General features: G+C 45.0%; 1 protein-coding gene across 1 annotated transcript; it reads right to left on the bottom strand.

Annotated features, from left to right (window-relative positions):
- Positions 1 to 2,520: 2,520 nt before the first annotated feature.
- Positions 2,521 to 4,102, bottom strand: LOC133897908 (homeobox-leucine zipper protein HOX6-like). Its single transcript, XM_062338736.1, has 2 exons — positions 3,302 to 4,102; positions 2,521 to 3,177 (listed from the first exon to the last, which is right to left on the bottom strand). The coding sequence occupies exons 1-2, from the start codon at positions 3,653 to 3,655 to the stop codon at positions 2,833 to 2,835; spliced, it is 699 nt and encodes a 232-aa protein (XP_062194720.1). The 5' UTR covers positions 3,656 to 4,102; the 3' UTR covers positions 2,521 to 2,832.
- Between the last annotated feature and the right edge of the window lie 10,572 nt (positions 4,103 to 14,674).

Raw genomic sequence — 14,674 nt, 5'->3', positions numbered from 1 at the left:
TGATTAAACGATTTTACTATCAGTTTACTCTTTCTCAAATGTTAATATCGAGATTGATGATCAGAGAGGGTAAATATATGTCTCAATAAATTTCTTTCAAAATTAATAGCCTTCTTCTATCTAGATGGACTATTTAAAAATCTCAACAGAAACAAAAACACTGGATAGACTATTTAAAAAGAGAAGTTCCGAGATAACATAACTCCACATATTGTATATGACCTATAAGTTCCAATCAAGACTATTCTATATGACTTTATGTACACAAGCTTGTAATTTTGAATCAACACGAGCTACCTAGAGAAAATCCTCAAGTTAATGGAACAGAGGCAAGAAATACCCACTTATACACATATGTGTGTGTCAATTTTATACCTCTAACCATACGGAGAATAACCTCAATAAGATAAAAACATTCAGCTCAAATAGAAAAATGAAAATCAACTCAAAAGTCGGAAAAACTTGCACCTGAGGCAAGAGAACCAAAAGAAAGAGATTAGAAGGAGATGAACATAAGCAAATACGAGAATATAAACTTTATTAAGCACATAGGTTAACCCTATTTTAGACAAATTATATAATATTTTTCTCTCACAAAAGCTATAACCTATTACAAAGGCTAAACATATATTCTTTTCTCCTCCAAAACCTATAACAAGACTCAAATTGCTGGCTCACTCTCTCCTTAAAACCATACCACTCTATTTATAAGTTTTAGGTGCTTTCTTGGATGCTAAGTTTTCTTGTTTCCATAATATTTCTCGTTTATAATGGTCTTCTACCTACCACAGGAATATTTTGCTCTATTTTATCAAATGGCTATGACACCTTCACAACTTAGCTTCGTCTCAACGCTAGCTTCTTAATGATGCCACATGCACTTCATCCTTCCACGGTTTGGAGTCAAACCGCGAAACTGCCTCGTACGCTTCTCAAAGCGTGACTCACATCTGCTTACTTGACCTTAAGCAAGCATCCTGATGTTGGTGCGTGTACTCCATCTTGTGATCTCTCCCACTTTCGATCCTTTGGGCCATCGTATCACTTACACCGGTATCTCATTCGCTTGACTTCATCAACATGTCGTTCACACCGGACCATCCGGTATGTAGGCCAGCTCTAGTACTAAAAACTTGCATCTCTGTTAAATACTCTGGTGTTAAAAGCCTCTTGACACCAGACCTTCCGGTGACTAGACCGCCTTAGACACCCATTTTTAGCATCTCCTGTTAAATACTCCGGTGTTATCTCCAAGTACTCACTGTATCATCTGGTGTGTACAAATTACCGCACACTGGATCATCTGGTTAATGCAATTTTTTTCTAGACTTTACATAACTATACCAACTCCATCTTTATCAATTTTGGTTAGTCATGATTATTGTAACACATATACATACTTACACAAATAAAAAATTATCAAACCAAAACAACACTTTATCAATCACTCATCACATATAAACAACAGCTCATTTCAACATGGTTTCTCACATATCATAAACACATGCGCCACAACGAAGCAGATATCGACCTTGAGCATATTTCGTGCAACCTTATATATATTTAAGCATAACTATGCAAAGTGGTATGAAGGATGCATGGACATAGTTTGAACTTCGCACCAGACATGTCCCCGTTTATCTTTTCTTCAAAATGGAAAACGAAGTTTTTTTTCCGATAAAGTAAGTTTTATTAACTCTTAAAAGAAAATGCCTCTAATGTATCTGTATCATAAAAGATATATCATGATGTCGTGGAAGTATCTTTTAGGAGAACCCTACTTGATTCATTTTTCATATGGCTGATCTGCATATCCATTGATAATGTTGATCAAAGTTAGAATAATCTAACCGTAACCATCCTAGGAAGACACTTGCTTTTGATCGGGGCTCAGGCTATTGTTGCCTCCGAGGTCGTAAATTGAATTTTGATTAGGTTGTTTGCCTCCCATTGTTCCAGTTCTACCTAGGTTTGCATGCCGTCCTTAAATGGAGTCACTGGCGAAGCCACGTTGAGTCTGGGTGATGCACAGGCACCGTGCTAGAAAAAAAAATGTTACTAATAAGTATCTTTCTTTACTTACTTAAAACAACTATATTTGACAATGATACTTCAAGATTATGCATGTGCGCACCACTATCAATTTCTTTCCAGCATCGTTCCTGATTGGAGTGCGATCCAGGCTACACTGCACTACTCGCTACAGATCTCGTATCAGATTAATAGTATGATATATATTTCTACTTGACCTAAACAACGCGCCTTATCATCTGCTTAAAAGAATGGCTGCATGCATGTTACTTGTGTGATCTATGCCACCCTGTATCGTCCCGTACTGTAATTGTACTGCGCCTTGCTGTGTTCGATTCCCTTCCCCTCGCCTGCTCGATCAAGAATCTTGATCCAGTCGGCATCTTTTTGCAATCTGTGCGTTCATGCTCTCTGCTAGCTGTTCATCAGCTATCGTTGGAAGAAAGAAAGGAGAAAGAAGCAACGACATAAAGAAAGAGAAAGCAGCCATTTAACAGGGCAAATTGCTAGCTCGCATGTGACCATCTCTATAGGTTTGATCTTTCTCTACATGTTCCTGGATTACATGATCCGGTACCGACGACAGGGAAGGGGGGGGGGGGATTTGCATGCTGAGGAGGAGAAGAAACTGCCTGGGCAGACCTGGATCTCGATTTACTGATGAAGCTATGTACACCGTCACCCTCGGCTGATCATCCTTACGAATTCTTACTCGATCGTATGTGCGTGCTCCGAATCTTCTGGTCGTCATGTGGATTGTGAATTCGTGATCGTTGAATGATCTGCTGATCAGCTCGATCACTACTCACTCAAGGACTCGAATTCCCACCATTGCGAGCTGCTGCAGGTCTGCTCCGTGGACGAAGGCCAGCAGCTCGAGTGGAGCTGGAAAGACTGGTGCTCTGGCAGCCCCGATGCTGTGAGCCCGGCGGTCGGCTGCGGCAATGGCCGGAAGAGGCCCCCAGCATCGTCGTCCGCGAACTTGCCGCCGCCGCCACCCTTGGCCGAGTAGAGGGCCGCCCCGGCGTCCGTGAACTCTTCCTTCGTGCCGGCGACACCCGAGCGCACGTCGTCCCCAGCGCCGGCGTCTGCATTGCCACCGTACTTCCCTCGCGGCTCCTGCAGCATATCAGCCAGATTCTCCATCTGCACGCCACACAAAGAACCGATCTTTAGAAACAACAAATTCCGCATGATCATTCAGCTACGGATAAACGCGCGAGAGCGCGCACAAGAGTTGGATGCCTGATGATGAGCTTGACAGACTGACCTGCTTGTGGAGCGCGTGCTTCTCCTTCTTGAGGGACTCGTAGCTGCAGAGGAGGGCGTCGTAGTCTTCGCGGAGCGCCGAGTACTCGCGCTCGAGCTGCTTGGACTTCCAGCGCGCGCGCTTGTTCTGGAACCAGATGGCGACCTGGCGCGGCTGTAGCCCGAGCTCCCGCGCCAGCTGCAGCTTCTGCCGTGGCTCCAGCTTGGTCTGCGTCGCGAACATGGACTCCAGCGACGTGATCTGCTCCTCGCTGAACCGCTTCTTGTTCCTGTCCACCCCGCCGCCACCTTTCCCCTTTCCTCCGGCCCCGCCCACCTCCATCATCCACTCTGGCCCGTCATCCTCGCCTTCCATGGCCAGACCTCTCGGTCGCCGGCTCACTCCCTCAGCCAGAGATAAGTCCCGCCTAGCTCGCTGAACCAGCCAGCCTTGCCTGCTGGGGAAGTGGAGGAATGGAGGGAGCCCGATCGCATGCGAGAAGCAAGCTAGCTTGCTGGGCGATCGAGTAGTTTAATCGGCGTGATGGCAACGGCGTGGCCAATGGAGCGCGGTGGCGTGCTCGCGCGGCCTGTTCCTCTCCCCCGAGTCTCTCTTGCTAGCGAGCCGCGCTGTGCCGCTCGGCCCCGCCCGCGTCGCTGTCGCGGGGCAGAGGCAGAAAATTCGCTCCCGATCCCTCTCCCCCTCTCTTTTCTCCAGCCAGAGCCAGAGCCAGAGCCAGCGCGTGCCACCTTTGCCAGCGCCGCAAGGAGGAGCGCGCGGCTCGGTCGAACGGTTGGTGCGGGAGAGACTAGCGAACGCGCGGACGGGCCGGGGGCCGGGGCGGGATAACGTATTAAAAATGCTCCGTGTGGCGCCGCGTTTCGGCGTTGCGTGCGCGGGGCGGCTGGATTGGTTGGTTGGGAAGTGAAATGCAGGGGGGCAGCGGACGTGTCGGGTGGGCAGTGGCGTCGCGTTCGCGTCTCCGTGCCATCCTGCCAGGCTTGCTTCTACGTGCCGCCCAGCCCTCCGGGCGCGCGCGCGTGGTGCCGTGGCGGTGGCACGGCGGCGCGTGTGACTGCGCGGGGGCATGGCGGCGGCGGCCGCGGTGCGCAGGATTTGATTCGGCAAGACGCCAAGACGCCGCGCCGACCACGGTTCGATTCGGCGGGCGCTAGCCGCTGTTTCTTCTGCGAAACCGATCTCGCTTCTTTGCTGCCCAGGAGTTAACCACTTGGTACATTTTTTTTAACAAACCTTCTAAATTTCAGTGATGACGGATTCTCAGACAACGAGTTTGGGAAGGCGAGTTTTTGGGTTTAGAATCAGCTTCGGAGAAGACAGGTTAAACCGACGGAGGAGATAGGTGTGATGGTTCCACCAACTATGGACTGTGAAAGACGATCGGTGAGGTAGGGTAAGGTGGAGAAGCATGAAAACAAGTTGTTTGTGAGAAATGAGTGATAGCAGTGAATCTAGCGGCGAGGCCGCCACTAGAGGTGGGAGGGATGCGAGGGAGCGAAGTGGCATCAGTTGAAGAAATATTGTGAGAGGTGGACGAGAGTCTGGAGGTTGAAAAAAAGATTATAAGCTATTAGGTGGCTAGCTGTTACTTAAAAATAAAGAAAAAAACATATACCTCATAATATCAGCGCCTTTTTTAAAACAATGGAAAACAGGTTTACAACCTTGCACCGTACAACCACGCAGCCTGATCTTGTCCATACGTGCAAACAATGTCACTTAACTTGTCCATGTTTTTATCAATCACCCGCGTACATTTTTTACTCCAAAGCATGATACTCCGTCGTCATTTATATACAGTGTTAGCGTATATTTTGTAGTGAGGATTTGTAATTATTTATTATCATATGTATTAGGAAGGTTTCTTGTCCTTCAAACCTCTATACTATATTCATACAGCTCAAAAGTCTCATTATAATTTATTCTAACTACAGATCTACCATGGTCCATCCTAACTACTAAAAATACTCTAACATCCTCGTAATTATAACGGTAGCATCGTAGATAGCTAGAATGGAGAAGAAACAAAGTAGCAAACCGACGGACTGACACGCAATATCATATGCATTGTTGTTGCAAAAAAAAAAATTCTGTTATTATTTTTGCACAGTATTCATGTGACTTGTGTCTCATGATGATGTGTGCAAAATTTTCTGGTATCCTAAACACCTGTACCGAAACGAAGGAACTGACAGACCAGATAGCACTACTGCAGCAAGCAGATGGCACGATTGAATTCGGCGACGGAAGCCAGCGATGTTATCAGTCTCGTGCACATGTCACTCAGGTGTCCCCCTTTTCAGATGCTGCTGTCAAGTTGATCACTCGGCGGCAAAGTTTGACACACCTGGCCCCTTCGGCCAGCTCCAAGCTTCAGCCATTAAAACATACTTTTTCTTTAATTTATACAGATCTTTATTGTTCCTAATTCTTCATATATAAGTAAAAGAGAGACGTGCTAAAATGAGACTATGGCTCTTTAAAAAAATTCTTCATATCTGTAAAATAAAAACTAGCCGTTAGCTCTTATCTTTTATCTTCACTCGCTTTTTTTTTTATGTTTATAAAATAAAAGCTAATAGCTAGAGTTCACCAACTATTGCTGATTGCTCGTCTGATTCCTTCCCGGTGCTATATCTTATCAGGTATGCTATCACCCTTCGGATTTTCGTGTCTTGATAAGTTGCCTATCGTTGACTCGAAAAGCCTTTTGCCTTTCTTGCGATGGACCGAATGCATAGAAAACTCCCCTTAGGTGCAGCGTTGGACGTGCTACGTTCGTAGTGGAGTTTTCTGCCCATATGGGTCTCAGTTTTCTGTCGTTTTGGACAGCGAAGAAAACGAAACCTCTCCTTTGACACCGGTTTAATTTGTATAGCTTACGATGTACGTTTGAACATGGCGTTGTTTAAGACGAATTATATTTGGACAGGGTATGCACCCGCTGGGAACAGAGCATATGTGCTTCGAAGTTCATGGACTCTTCGTAGCCATTCAAGATGAACTAGAACAAAACCCGATCTGGAAACCGAACCAAAGCCTAACCATCAATGCAGCAGAACTGTTCATGGACCCTGCAAGAGCACACCGATCTGCGCGGCTGGTGATACCATATCAGGCACGGCATGGCCGGAGGCATCGAGCAGAGCGGCGAACGAGAGGCGAGGAATCGGCCAGCAACACGTACTGCTACAGACCTCGGCATGGCCCTGATGAGTGCGGAATCAACAAAGGCCGCCAGACCCGTCACCTGACGTCGTCAACACTGCGCGGATATGGCCGGCCGGGCCGGCCCCCCCTTCCTTCTTCCATAGTTCCATGCCGCCCACCTTTCTCTCCCCCGTTGGCCGCCCCCGTGCCATGCTAGCTGCAGCTAGTAAGTTGCGTGCGATGTTGCCACATGCACTTTATCATTCCACGGTTTGGGATCAAACTATGAAACCATCTCGTACGTTTCTAAAAGCGTGACTCACATCTGCTTATTTTGATCTTAAACAAGTATCCTGATATTGGTGCATGTACTCCATCTTGTGATCTCTCCCGCTCCCGATCCTTTAGGTCATCTTATCACTTACACCAGCATCCCATTCGCTTGACTTCATCAACACGTCGTCTTCATCATTCCTTCTAGACTTTATTTGACCTCCATGTGTATAGCTAGGATCACCCTTGACTCTCTTCGGTCTGCTCGATCGTCTGGCACCAAGCACCCTGTTTGGTCTTAATCATCCCACCGTCGACCGTCAAGTTGCATCCATCACCTACACATCATGACATAAATAGAAATATATCTCCAAACACTATGTAAACTTATCGCAAGTTAGTTCAAATCAAAATCCTACAAAAACAGTGCATCTCACAAAAAAGTGAACACTGAATAATTCAGCGCTCACACCAGTACAAGCACCAGATCATCAAGTGTGTACAACTCATCCGGACTCTAGACTCCCTCTGAAAAAAGCTTCGGCGTTCACTGGGCTCAACACCGGACCATCTCGTCAGCAAAACATCACCAGACCATGATTTTGTACTTCTTTGTTAAACATTCCAATGTTCTTCTGATGTTCACACCGGACCATCCGGTATGTAGGCCAGCTCTAGTACCAAAAACTTGCATCTCTGTTAAATACTCTGGTGTTAAAAACCTCTCGACACCAGACCTTCCAGTGAGTAGACCGCCTTAGACGCCCATTTTTAGCATCTCTGTTAAATACTCTGGTGATATCTTCAAGTACTTATCGGATCATTCGGTATGTACAAATTATCACACTGGATCATCTAGTTAATGCAATTTTTTCTAGATTTTACAGAACTATGTCAACTCCATTTTTATCAATTTTGGTTAGTCATAATTATGCCACAGGGCACCGTGCATGCAGCTGGCTGCCGGAGTTGCGTGCGATGTTACTCTACGCCGCTGCCGGCAGCTTGCTAACTACTACTCCCTCTGTTCTATATAGTTCGATTTCACTCTTAAATAGATATCGTTGTAAGTCTATAACATAACGTTTATGCATATATTAAGAGTTATTGGAAAATTGAGTTCTATTTGAAGGAGTGTGATGTATTTGTAGATTATGTGCTATTAGTTGAAGGTAGAAAAAATCGAGAGAAATAAATATATCATATAGATATGAGAATTAATCGCTACCTTTTTAATGTCAAGGCTAAAAACGATATGCCTGCATCTATCGAGTGGTGTCTCTGCAACTGATAGTGGGCCCTGCTGCTCCATCATGCTGCTCGCAGTGGCACTTTTGCTGTAGCCTTTTTTCATACCAGCAGTACTTAGCCTTCTCCACTGAACTATGCATGGGTAGCTAGATACATGTCGTGTGTGTATATATATGCAGCAGCCAGCATGTAGTACAATTTGCACGCTGATTTTAATTTATTGCTGCTGGTATGCTGTATTACTGTCTGAAGATTCAGGGAAGGAGCTTGTTCTGTTTGGGGCGGATGGACGTCGTCATCCTTTCGGACAGGCGTGGATGGTTTCTTCGACCAGGAAAAGCCCGGGAATGAACAGAAACAGTCAACGTGGGTTCCGGTCCAGGCGGCGAATCGACGGGGACATCGGTGTTCGACTCTTCCGTGATCTGATCGATCGATGGATCTCTCGAGGATCACGGGAGGGGTCTTGGAGCATGTCCTGGCTCGTGAGAAAAGCTCGTTGTTCAGTGGCTCGGTGCTGTCTGTACGTATGAAATCTGAAGCCCTAAGATCTGCTATTCTTCGACACTGATGACTCCAGCACAGCGTCAAGATCAGTCTATGGCCATGGAGCTTTTCTTTGCTTTGCTCCGAGGAGTTGTGCCAGGTACAAACTGTTGAAAATTAATCTTGTTTTATGATAAATTTAGTTTGATATGTAGAAGAGTCTATATCAAAGTAGAGAGTTACAGTAGGATTAAAGTCTTAGTAGGAATAGGATTGCATCGAAGTAGGATTAGGAGTTTAGTATTTGGTTCCTATATAATGAAGGAAGCGGGGCACCCTATAATGTGCCCCGGAGAAGCGACAGGTGTCGTGAAAAAAAGAGTCGTGTTCGTGAATTATTAAGTGTGCGTGCGTGAGAAATAAAGTAGCAGTGTGTGGAGAGAAAAATCTCGTCGTTCTTTTGTGTATTTGTGTTCTTCGTAGTTGTTCGATCCTGGTGAAAAAGCCAATAATTAGTATCATAGCCTGTCAAGATGTAGAAGTTGATGAGATCTGGAGGCCGGTGCTGCGTCGCGGGTGTGTGGCGTGAGCGCAGCGTAGCTGCGTGGTGCGGCTCACGAGGCCAGGCACGACTCATACGGAAGTGGAGATCAATAGGGGACTCAATTGATGTTTTTGCCACACGTGTCACGGCCATCATCGCCAAATTATGTGGACTCGGTGACAAGGTGAAGAATAGCTATGTTGTCAATAAAATTCTTCGGACCCTATCTTCGAAGTTTCTTCATATTGCTTCTACCATTGAGCAATTTTATGATTTAAAGACCATGACTGTGGAGGAACTAATCGGTCGACTAAAAGCACATGAGGAGCGACTACGTGGTTATGCAGGTGCTAATGAAGGTGGTGAACATCTCCTGCTAACAAAGGCCGAGTGGAAAGCAAGAGGAGCAAAGGCCGGTGGTCGCAAGAAGAAATTTGATAAGTCAAAAGATACAGTGCTACAATTGTCAGAAGTTTGGGCATTTTTCTAATGAGTGTCCTGACAAAGAGAAAAAAAAAGAAAAGATAATGAGTAGGGGCTACTTATGTATGAGACAGCTCTTTTGTATTCTTGTGTTGAGGTGTGGTCATGCATGTAGTGCCCATACATGTCTAAAGTGGTGTGTGGTGAGTGCAGGGTGAAAGAGGTATTCTCTCTATCCTCGGATGATGAAGTAGTGTTCGTCATCCTAAAACAAGTGTAGGGTGAAAGATGTATGCTTTTCATCCTAGGTTGAAGCAGTGTTCATCATCCTAAATTAAGTGTGCAGTGAGGCAGGCAGGAGTGTGCTTGCCATTTTAAACTAAGTGCAAGTGAAGAAGTGTTTGTCATCCTGAATCGAGTGTGAAGAAAATAAGATTAAGGGGGAGTGTTGGAAATTAATCTTATTTTATGGTAGGTTTAGTTTGGCATATAGGAGAGTCCATATTAAAATAGAGAGTTGGAGTAAGATTAGAGTTCTAGTAGAAATAAAATTGCATCGGAGTATGATTATGAGTCTAGTATTTAATCCCTATATAATGAAGGGAGGGGGGCACCCTATAATATGCCCTGGAGAAGAGAGAGGTGCCGTGAAAAAAAAAAGAGTTGTGTCTGTAAATTATAAAGTGTGGGGAAAAATAAAGTAGCAGCGTGTGTTGAGAAAATTTTTGTCGTTTTTTTGTTTGTATTTTTTATGGTTGTTCGATTCGGTGAAAAGGCCAACACAAACAAGATAAGGAGGTCCAAGGAGTACTGCTCGTACGAAGCCAAATGCTTCTGGTCGCTCGCTTGTCATTGTCAGGCACTGCTCATCGATCTTTGATCCATCACCTGACGGCAACCTGATAGAGAGAGATACAGATTCACCAGACACCATTTTTTTTTAGGGGGATAGTATTATATTAAAAAGACAGCACAGTGCATCCCCAAATTGCATTCAGCACTCTGAAAATGAAAGAAAATACAGAAGAGAAACAACAAAGTCCTCCTCGCATTCATCCTCCACTCTTATGGCCTCAGCCGGAGCAAGAACTGAGCAAGCCCAGATCAACAAGCAAGAAGCCATTTGACTAGGGGAGGCAGTGTCGAAAAAAAGACTTCTATCAGAGCGTTAAGAGAGAATGCGACTGGACTGGACCAGGCCGACACAGATATCTCAATTGGTACATCCAAAAAGGCTAAAACATGCCAAGTTGGGATTCATACAGGCTGTGACCCATGGGCCGTAAGAGTTGGTAACCAGTCCTTTTGTTTCCACGTCAACCTCTTTCAATTGTGTAGTTTGTTTTTTAATGAGTAACAGAGAGTAAAAAATAAACAACATGTGCACCACGACTCGTCAGCCACACTGTTGTCGTAGAGATAGGCAACTACGCTCCTCCAACAAAATTAGGATAAGACTAACAAGAAAATGATAAGTTTAAGCAAAAGCAAACATGAGATTCTGTTGGTCGAAATCCTCCTTATCTTTGATTATGACTTGGATGGGTGGCAACTCCTTGTTTTGAAAGTTTCTACGGTTCACTTTTTCCCTAATGTTCCACCAAAGTATAGAACTAGCCCATCGAACTTCCTTCAAGCTCGGTGAGCAAAGATCTTTTGTGCCACCTTCCACCACCTATTAATTAAGTTGCCCTCATCTAAATTCAGCATGAAAACAAGGTTGAATCTGCTAGATAGCTCACTCCATACGTCTTTTGTAAAATTACAGTTTTTTATAAGTGTGGGGATTTCAAATTCATACCAACAAAGCTTGCAGACCTGGTCATGAGGCCAACCTCTCTTTGCCAAGTTATTCGCTATTAGAATTTTGTGTTGAAAGAGCACGCATGCGAAGAACTTGGGCCCAGTCTTAGCCTTCCAAATCGACAACATGGCAGGTTTCTTCACTGCGCGGCAAACTATATGGTGTAGGCACTCTTTGTGAAGTATTCTCCATCGGTTGTTCATTGCTAGTGTATGGGCGTTCGAAATTTTTTGGCTAACAGTGATGTCCCTTAGATCCTTCCCATAAAGTGACTAGCTCCTCGAGCTCCTGTTGAGTAGTGATTTGCCATAAGTTTTTGATCTTTTTTTTTTTTCAGAAACGGGACCCACACTCATCCATTTGCAGAGGAAATGAAGAGCGCCCCGGGGGGGAGCGCCGGGGATCTAACGCTGGTTTGTAAGAGCAGTGATCACTGTTTCATTTTTCCTCTTAGTTTTTGCATAAAGAGTCAGGGCTATGTTTTTTGACGCTTGTCCTCGTATCCAGCTGGATTGTCTGAACAAAGCTTTCTTGCCATCCCCCAACACCACTACCATGGAGGTGTGGAAGAGGTCCCTATCTGCATTGTCACACGGGATCTTCATGCCAAGCCAAGGCCGCTCATCTTGATTCCACTCAAACCATAGCCACCTTACTCTCAGAGCCCTCACAAATTTCTGCAAATCAGAAATTCCCAAGCCATCCAGATTCCTCGGCCTGCAAATTGTAGGCCAATTGACAAGGCAATGATCACCGCTAACTTTTTCCGGCGAATTCGATCAATTCGTTTGGAAAGCCACTTGTTTAATGGAAAGATTGTCAGGTGATACGTCGGCAGCGAAGAAAGGACAGTCTCGACCTATGCCTCCCTACTTCTTGTACATTGTCTGATATATGAACTCCCATCACAATCCTTTGAGATGCCGATACCACAACGTGAGGTGCAGAAAGACGATTTCATCACACCAAGTTTACGTCGCCATGGACCACACGCGCTGCAAAAGGAAACAGGCCATGGCCATCAAGCGTAGAGTGCATGGCCGTTGTTAGTGGTGCTTGCAAGTAGTCGGATGTGTGTCAGCTCCCATGGACGTTGCCGTCTGGGCGCGGTAGCGGAGAATCCCGGAGTACAGCGCTCTCCTATTCGCCCTGCCGTCGACCTTCTCCTCGCGGGCTTCTCTTGCCTCTCGTCTTCCACCCTGCGTCGTCGGACACCGCCGCAGGCGCCTTCGCCCTCGCCAGCGTCGACAACGGCTGCTCCAAGAAGAACCGCACCTTCCTCTTGCCTGCACGGACGGGACGGTTTACACGGAGTACCTTGCGGCTTAGGCTCGGCAATGATTGTACAGTGCGTGCTTGGTTACCGTGTGAGGACACGGCGGACGACAAGGACGGCGCAGCCGGAGAACGTGGGAGCGGCGATAGTGGTGCCGAGCCGAGAACTGCTCAGCATTGGAGAATGGTGACATGACCGTGCTGATTCAAGAGGTTCGCTTTGGTCTGACGTAGCTGAGATCTGTATGATCGTACCAACGATCTGAAAAATCAGATATCCGGAATGGAGATGACATTGTCAGAAGCATTCTTACCGTGCCGACATGGCCACTGAATTGAGCAGATGAGACTACTAGTCACAACAAAAACCACCGGCTATCGAGCACCTTTGCCATGGAAATTGGCACAGATGCCATATGTTATTCCTTTGCAGAGCAACTTTACATCCTCTGAGAAACGAACCTGCACTGCACGACTCCAAAAATGCGAACTGGAAACGAGAATGCAAAAGAACATCGTCATATGCAACAACAGGACAGAAATTGTCGTATACCATACCAACTCCATGCTTAGGTTCGACAGGGCAGAAAAGTTCGAAAGTAAAGCATAGGCTTAGCACGACCCAGATAAGTTCAATTCAGGGGAACACATGGCCCCGGTAGCAAATATATGGAAGTCTGATAACAGCAGGCGAATGCCCAGGTGGCCAGGTTTATCTTTCTCCTGAAGATCTAGCTCCTGAAGCATGTTTATCAAATCCTAGGGCAGAGCTATTGATTGATACATGGAAGAACCTAGTTGTACCTTCTAACAAGTTTGATAAGTAGTTCTAAGCTAGCTTGATTGCTTCATATCTCCTGCTCAACAAACAAATTATATCAGCTTTAGAGCCATGAAGAAATAATAGACTGATCATGAATTGAGTTGGGCGCAATTCTACTGATGTGATTTTCGACTGCCCAGTATAGAAGTTTGTTTACATATAGTGGTCCAAGTTCAAAAAACTCAATTGCGTGAATCCATCCTGTAGTGATGCATAATGTGAAACAAAGAGAGCACTAATTGTGAACATGACATTTCAAGAAGCAACCTGGGGATTTGTATTCTTTTATCAATTTTTTTTAAAAATGTGATCAAAGAGCAATGCGCAGCTTTTGACCACAAATCCTTGCTGCGCACCAGTGTTGTAAAAGACGCTAGGTAGGGGGACACTAGGAGAAGGTGACAGGTGTCAGCTGGAGACTCCAACTTAAGTTCAGACAGCCAACTAGATGATTTTCACAAACAACAGGGAGTGGTAACAAAAGCAGGATGACACCAATTTTGGTCAATTACTTGCATTTGCTCAATCTATCACCTATTCTGAAAAAGTGGGCATTTTTGCTGCGCCCTAATGCAAAACATACCTAAAGAGTGATTTTCACAATTGCAAAGCAAAAAAAGGGTAAGATTTTCATACAGTAAGTTGTAATTTTACAAAGAAATTGTAGTGCAAGCACATGTACCTTCAGCTAGGATTCAGCTACGGAGAGAAAGTAATATATTTGTATGGAACCTACATAAGAATGGACAATTTTCTGTGCACTCTATGTATCACACTATGGTTAACCAGAACATCCTTTTCTCAAACAAGTTGTTGTAGAAGCTTAAAATGCCCCTGAAGATCAAAATATTCATGCGGTACATTCATAAAGGTGTAATCTTAACCAAGAATAATCTCGCTAAGATAAATTGGAAAGGCAGCCAGAAATGTTGCTTCTGTCATAAGAATGAGAATATTCAACATCTCTTTCTTGACTGCCAGTTTGCAAGAGCGATATGGCACATAGTCCAAATAGCTCTAGGTTTAAGCCCACCTCATAGTATTTCTCATATGTATGAAGATTAGCTTCGGGGACTGAATAAAAAAAGAAAAAATGGGTTTATGTTCAACGGAAAAAAATTCCCAAAGGCAAGGAAAAGTATTTTATTTCAGTTCAACCTAAAATCTTGGTTGGGGTTGCTGCATTGTGCTGGTCTATTTAGCTATGCCAGAATGATGTTGTTTTTGACAAATGTAAAAATATTACTTTCATGCAGGCTATTTTCAAGGGGCATATTGGCTTCGCTTTTAGGCATTGTTACAGCATGAAGATGAAAAGGAGACCCATGAAGCATGTCATTCTCT

This window comes from Phragmites australis, chromosome 17 (assembly GCF_958298935.1).
Source record: "Phragmites australis chromosome 17, lpPhrAust1.1, whole genome shotgun sequence".
In the NCBI taxonomy this organism is placed as follows: Eukaryota; Viridiplantae; Streptophyta; class Magnoliopsida; order Poales; family Poaceae; genus Phragmites; species Phragmites australis.
Note: the sequence above shows the minus strand (reverse complement) of the source record. Positions and strands in the feature narration are given on the sequence as shown.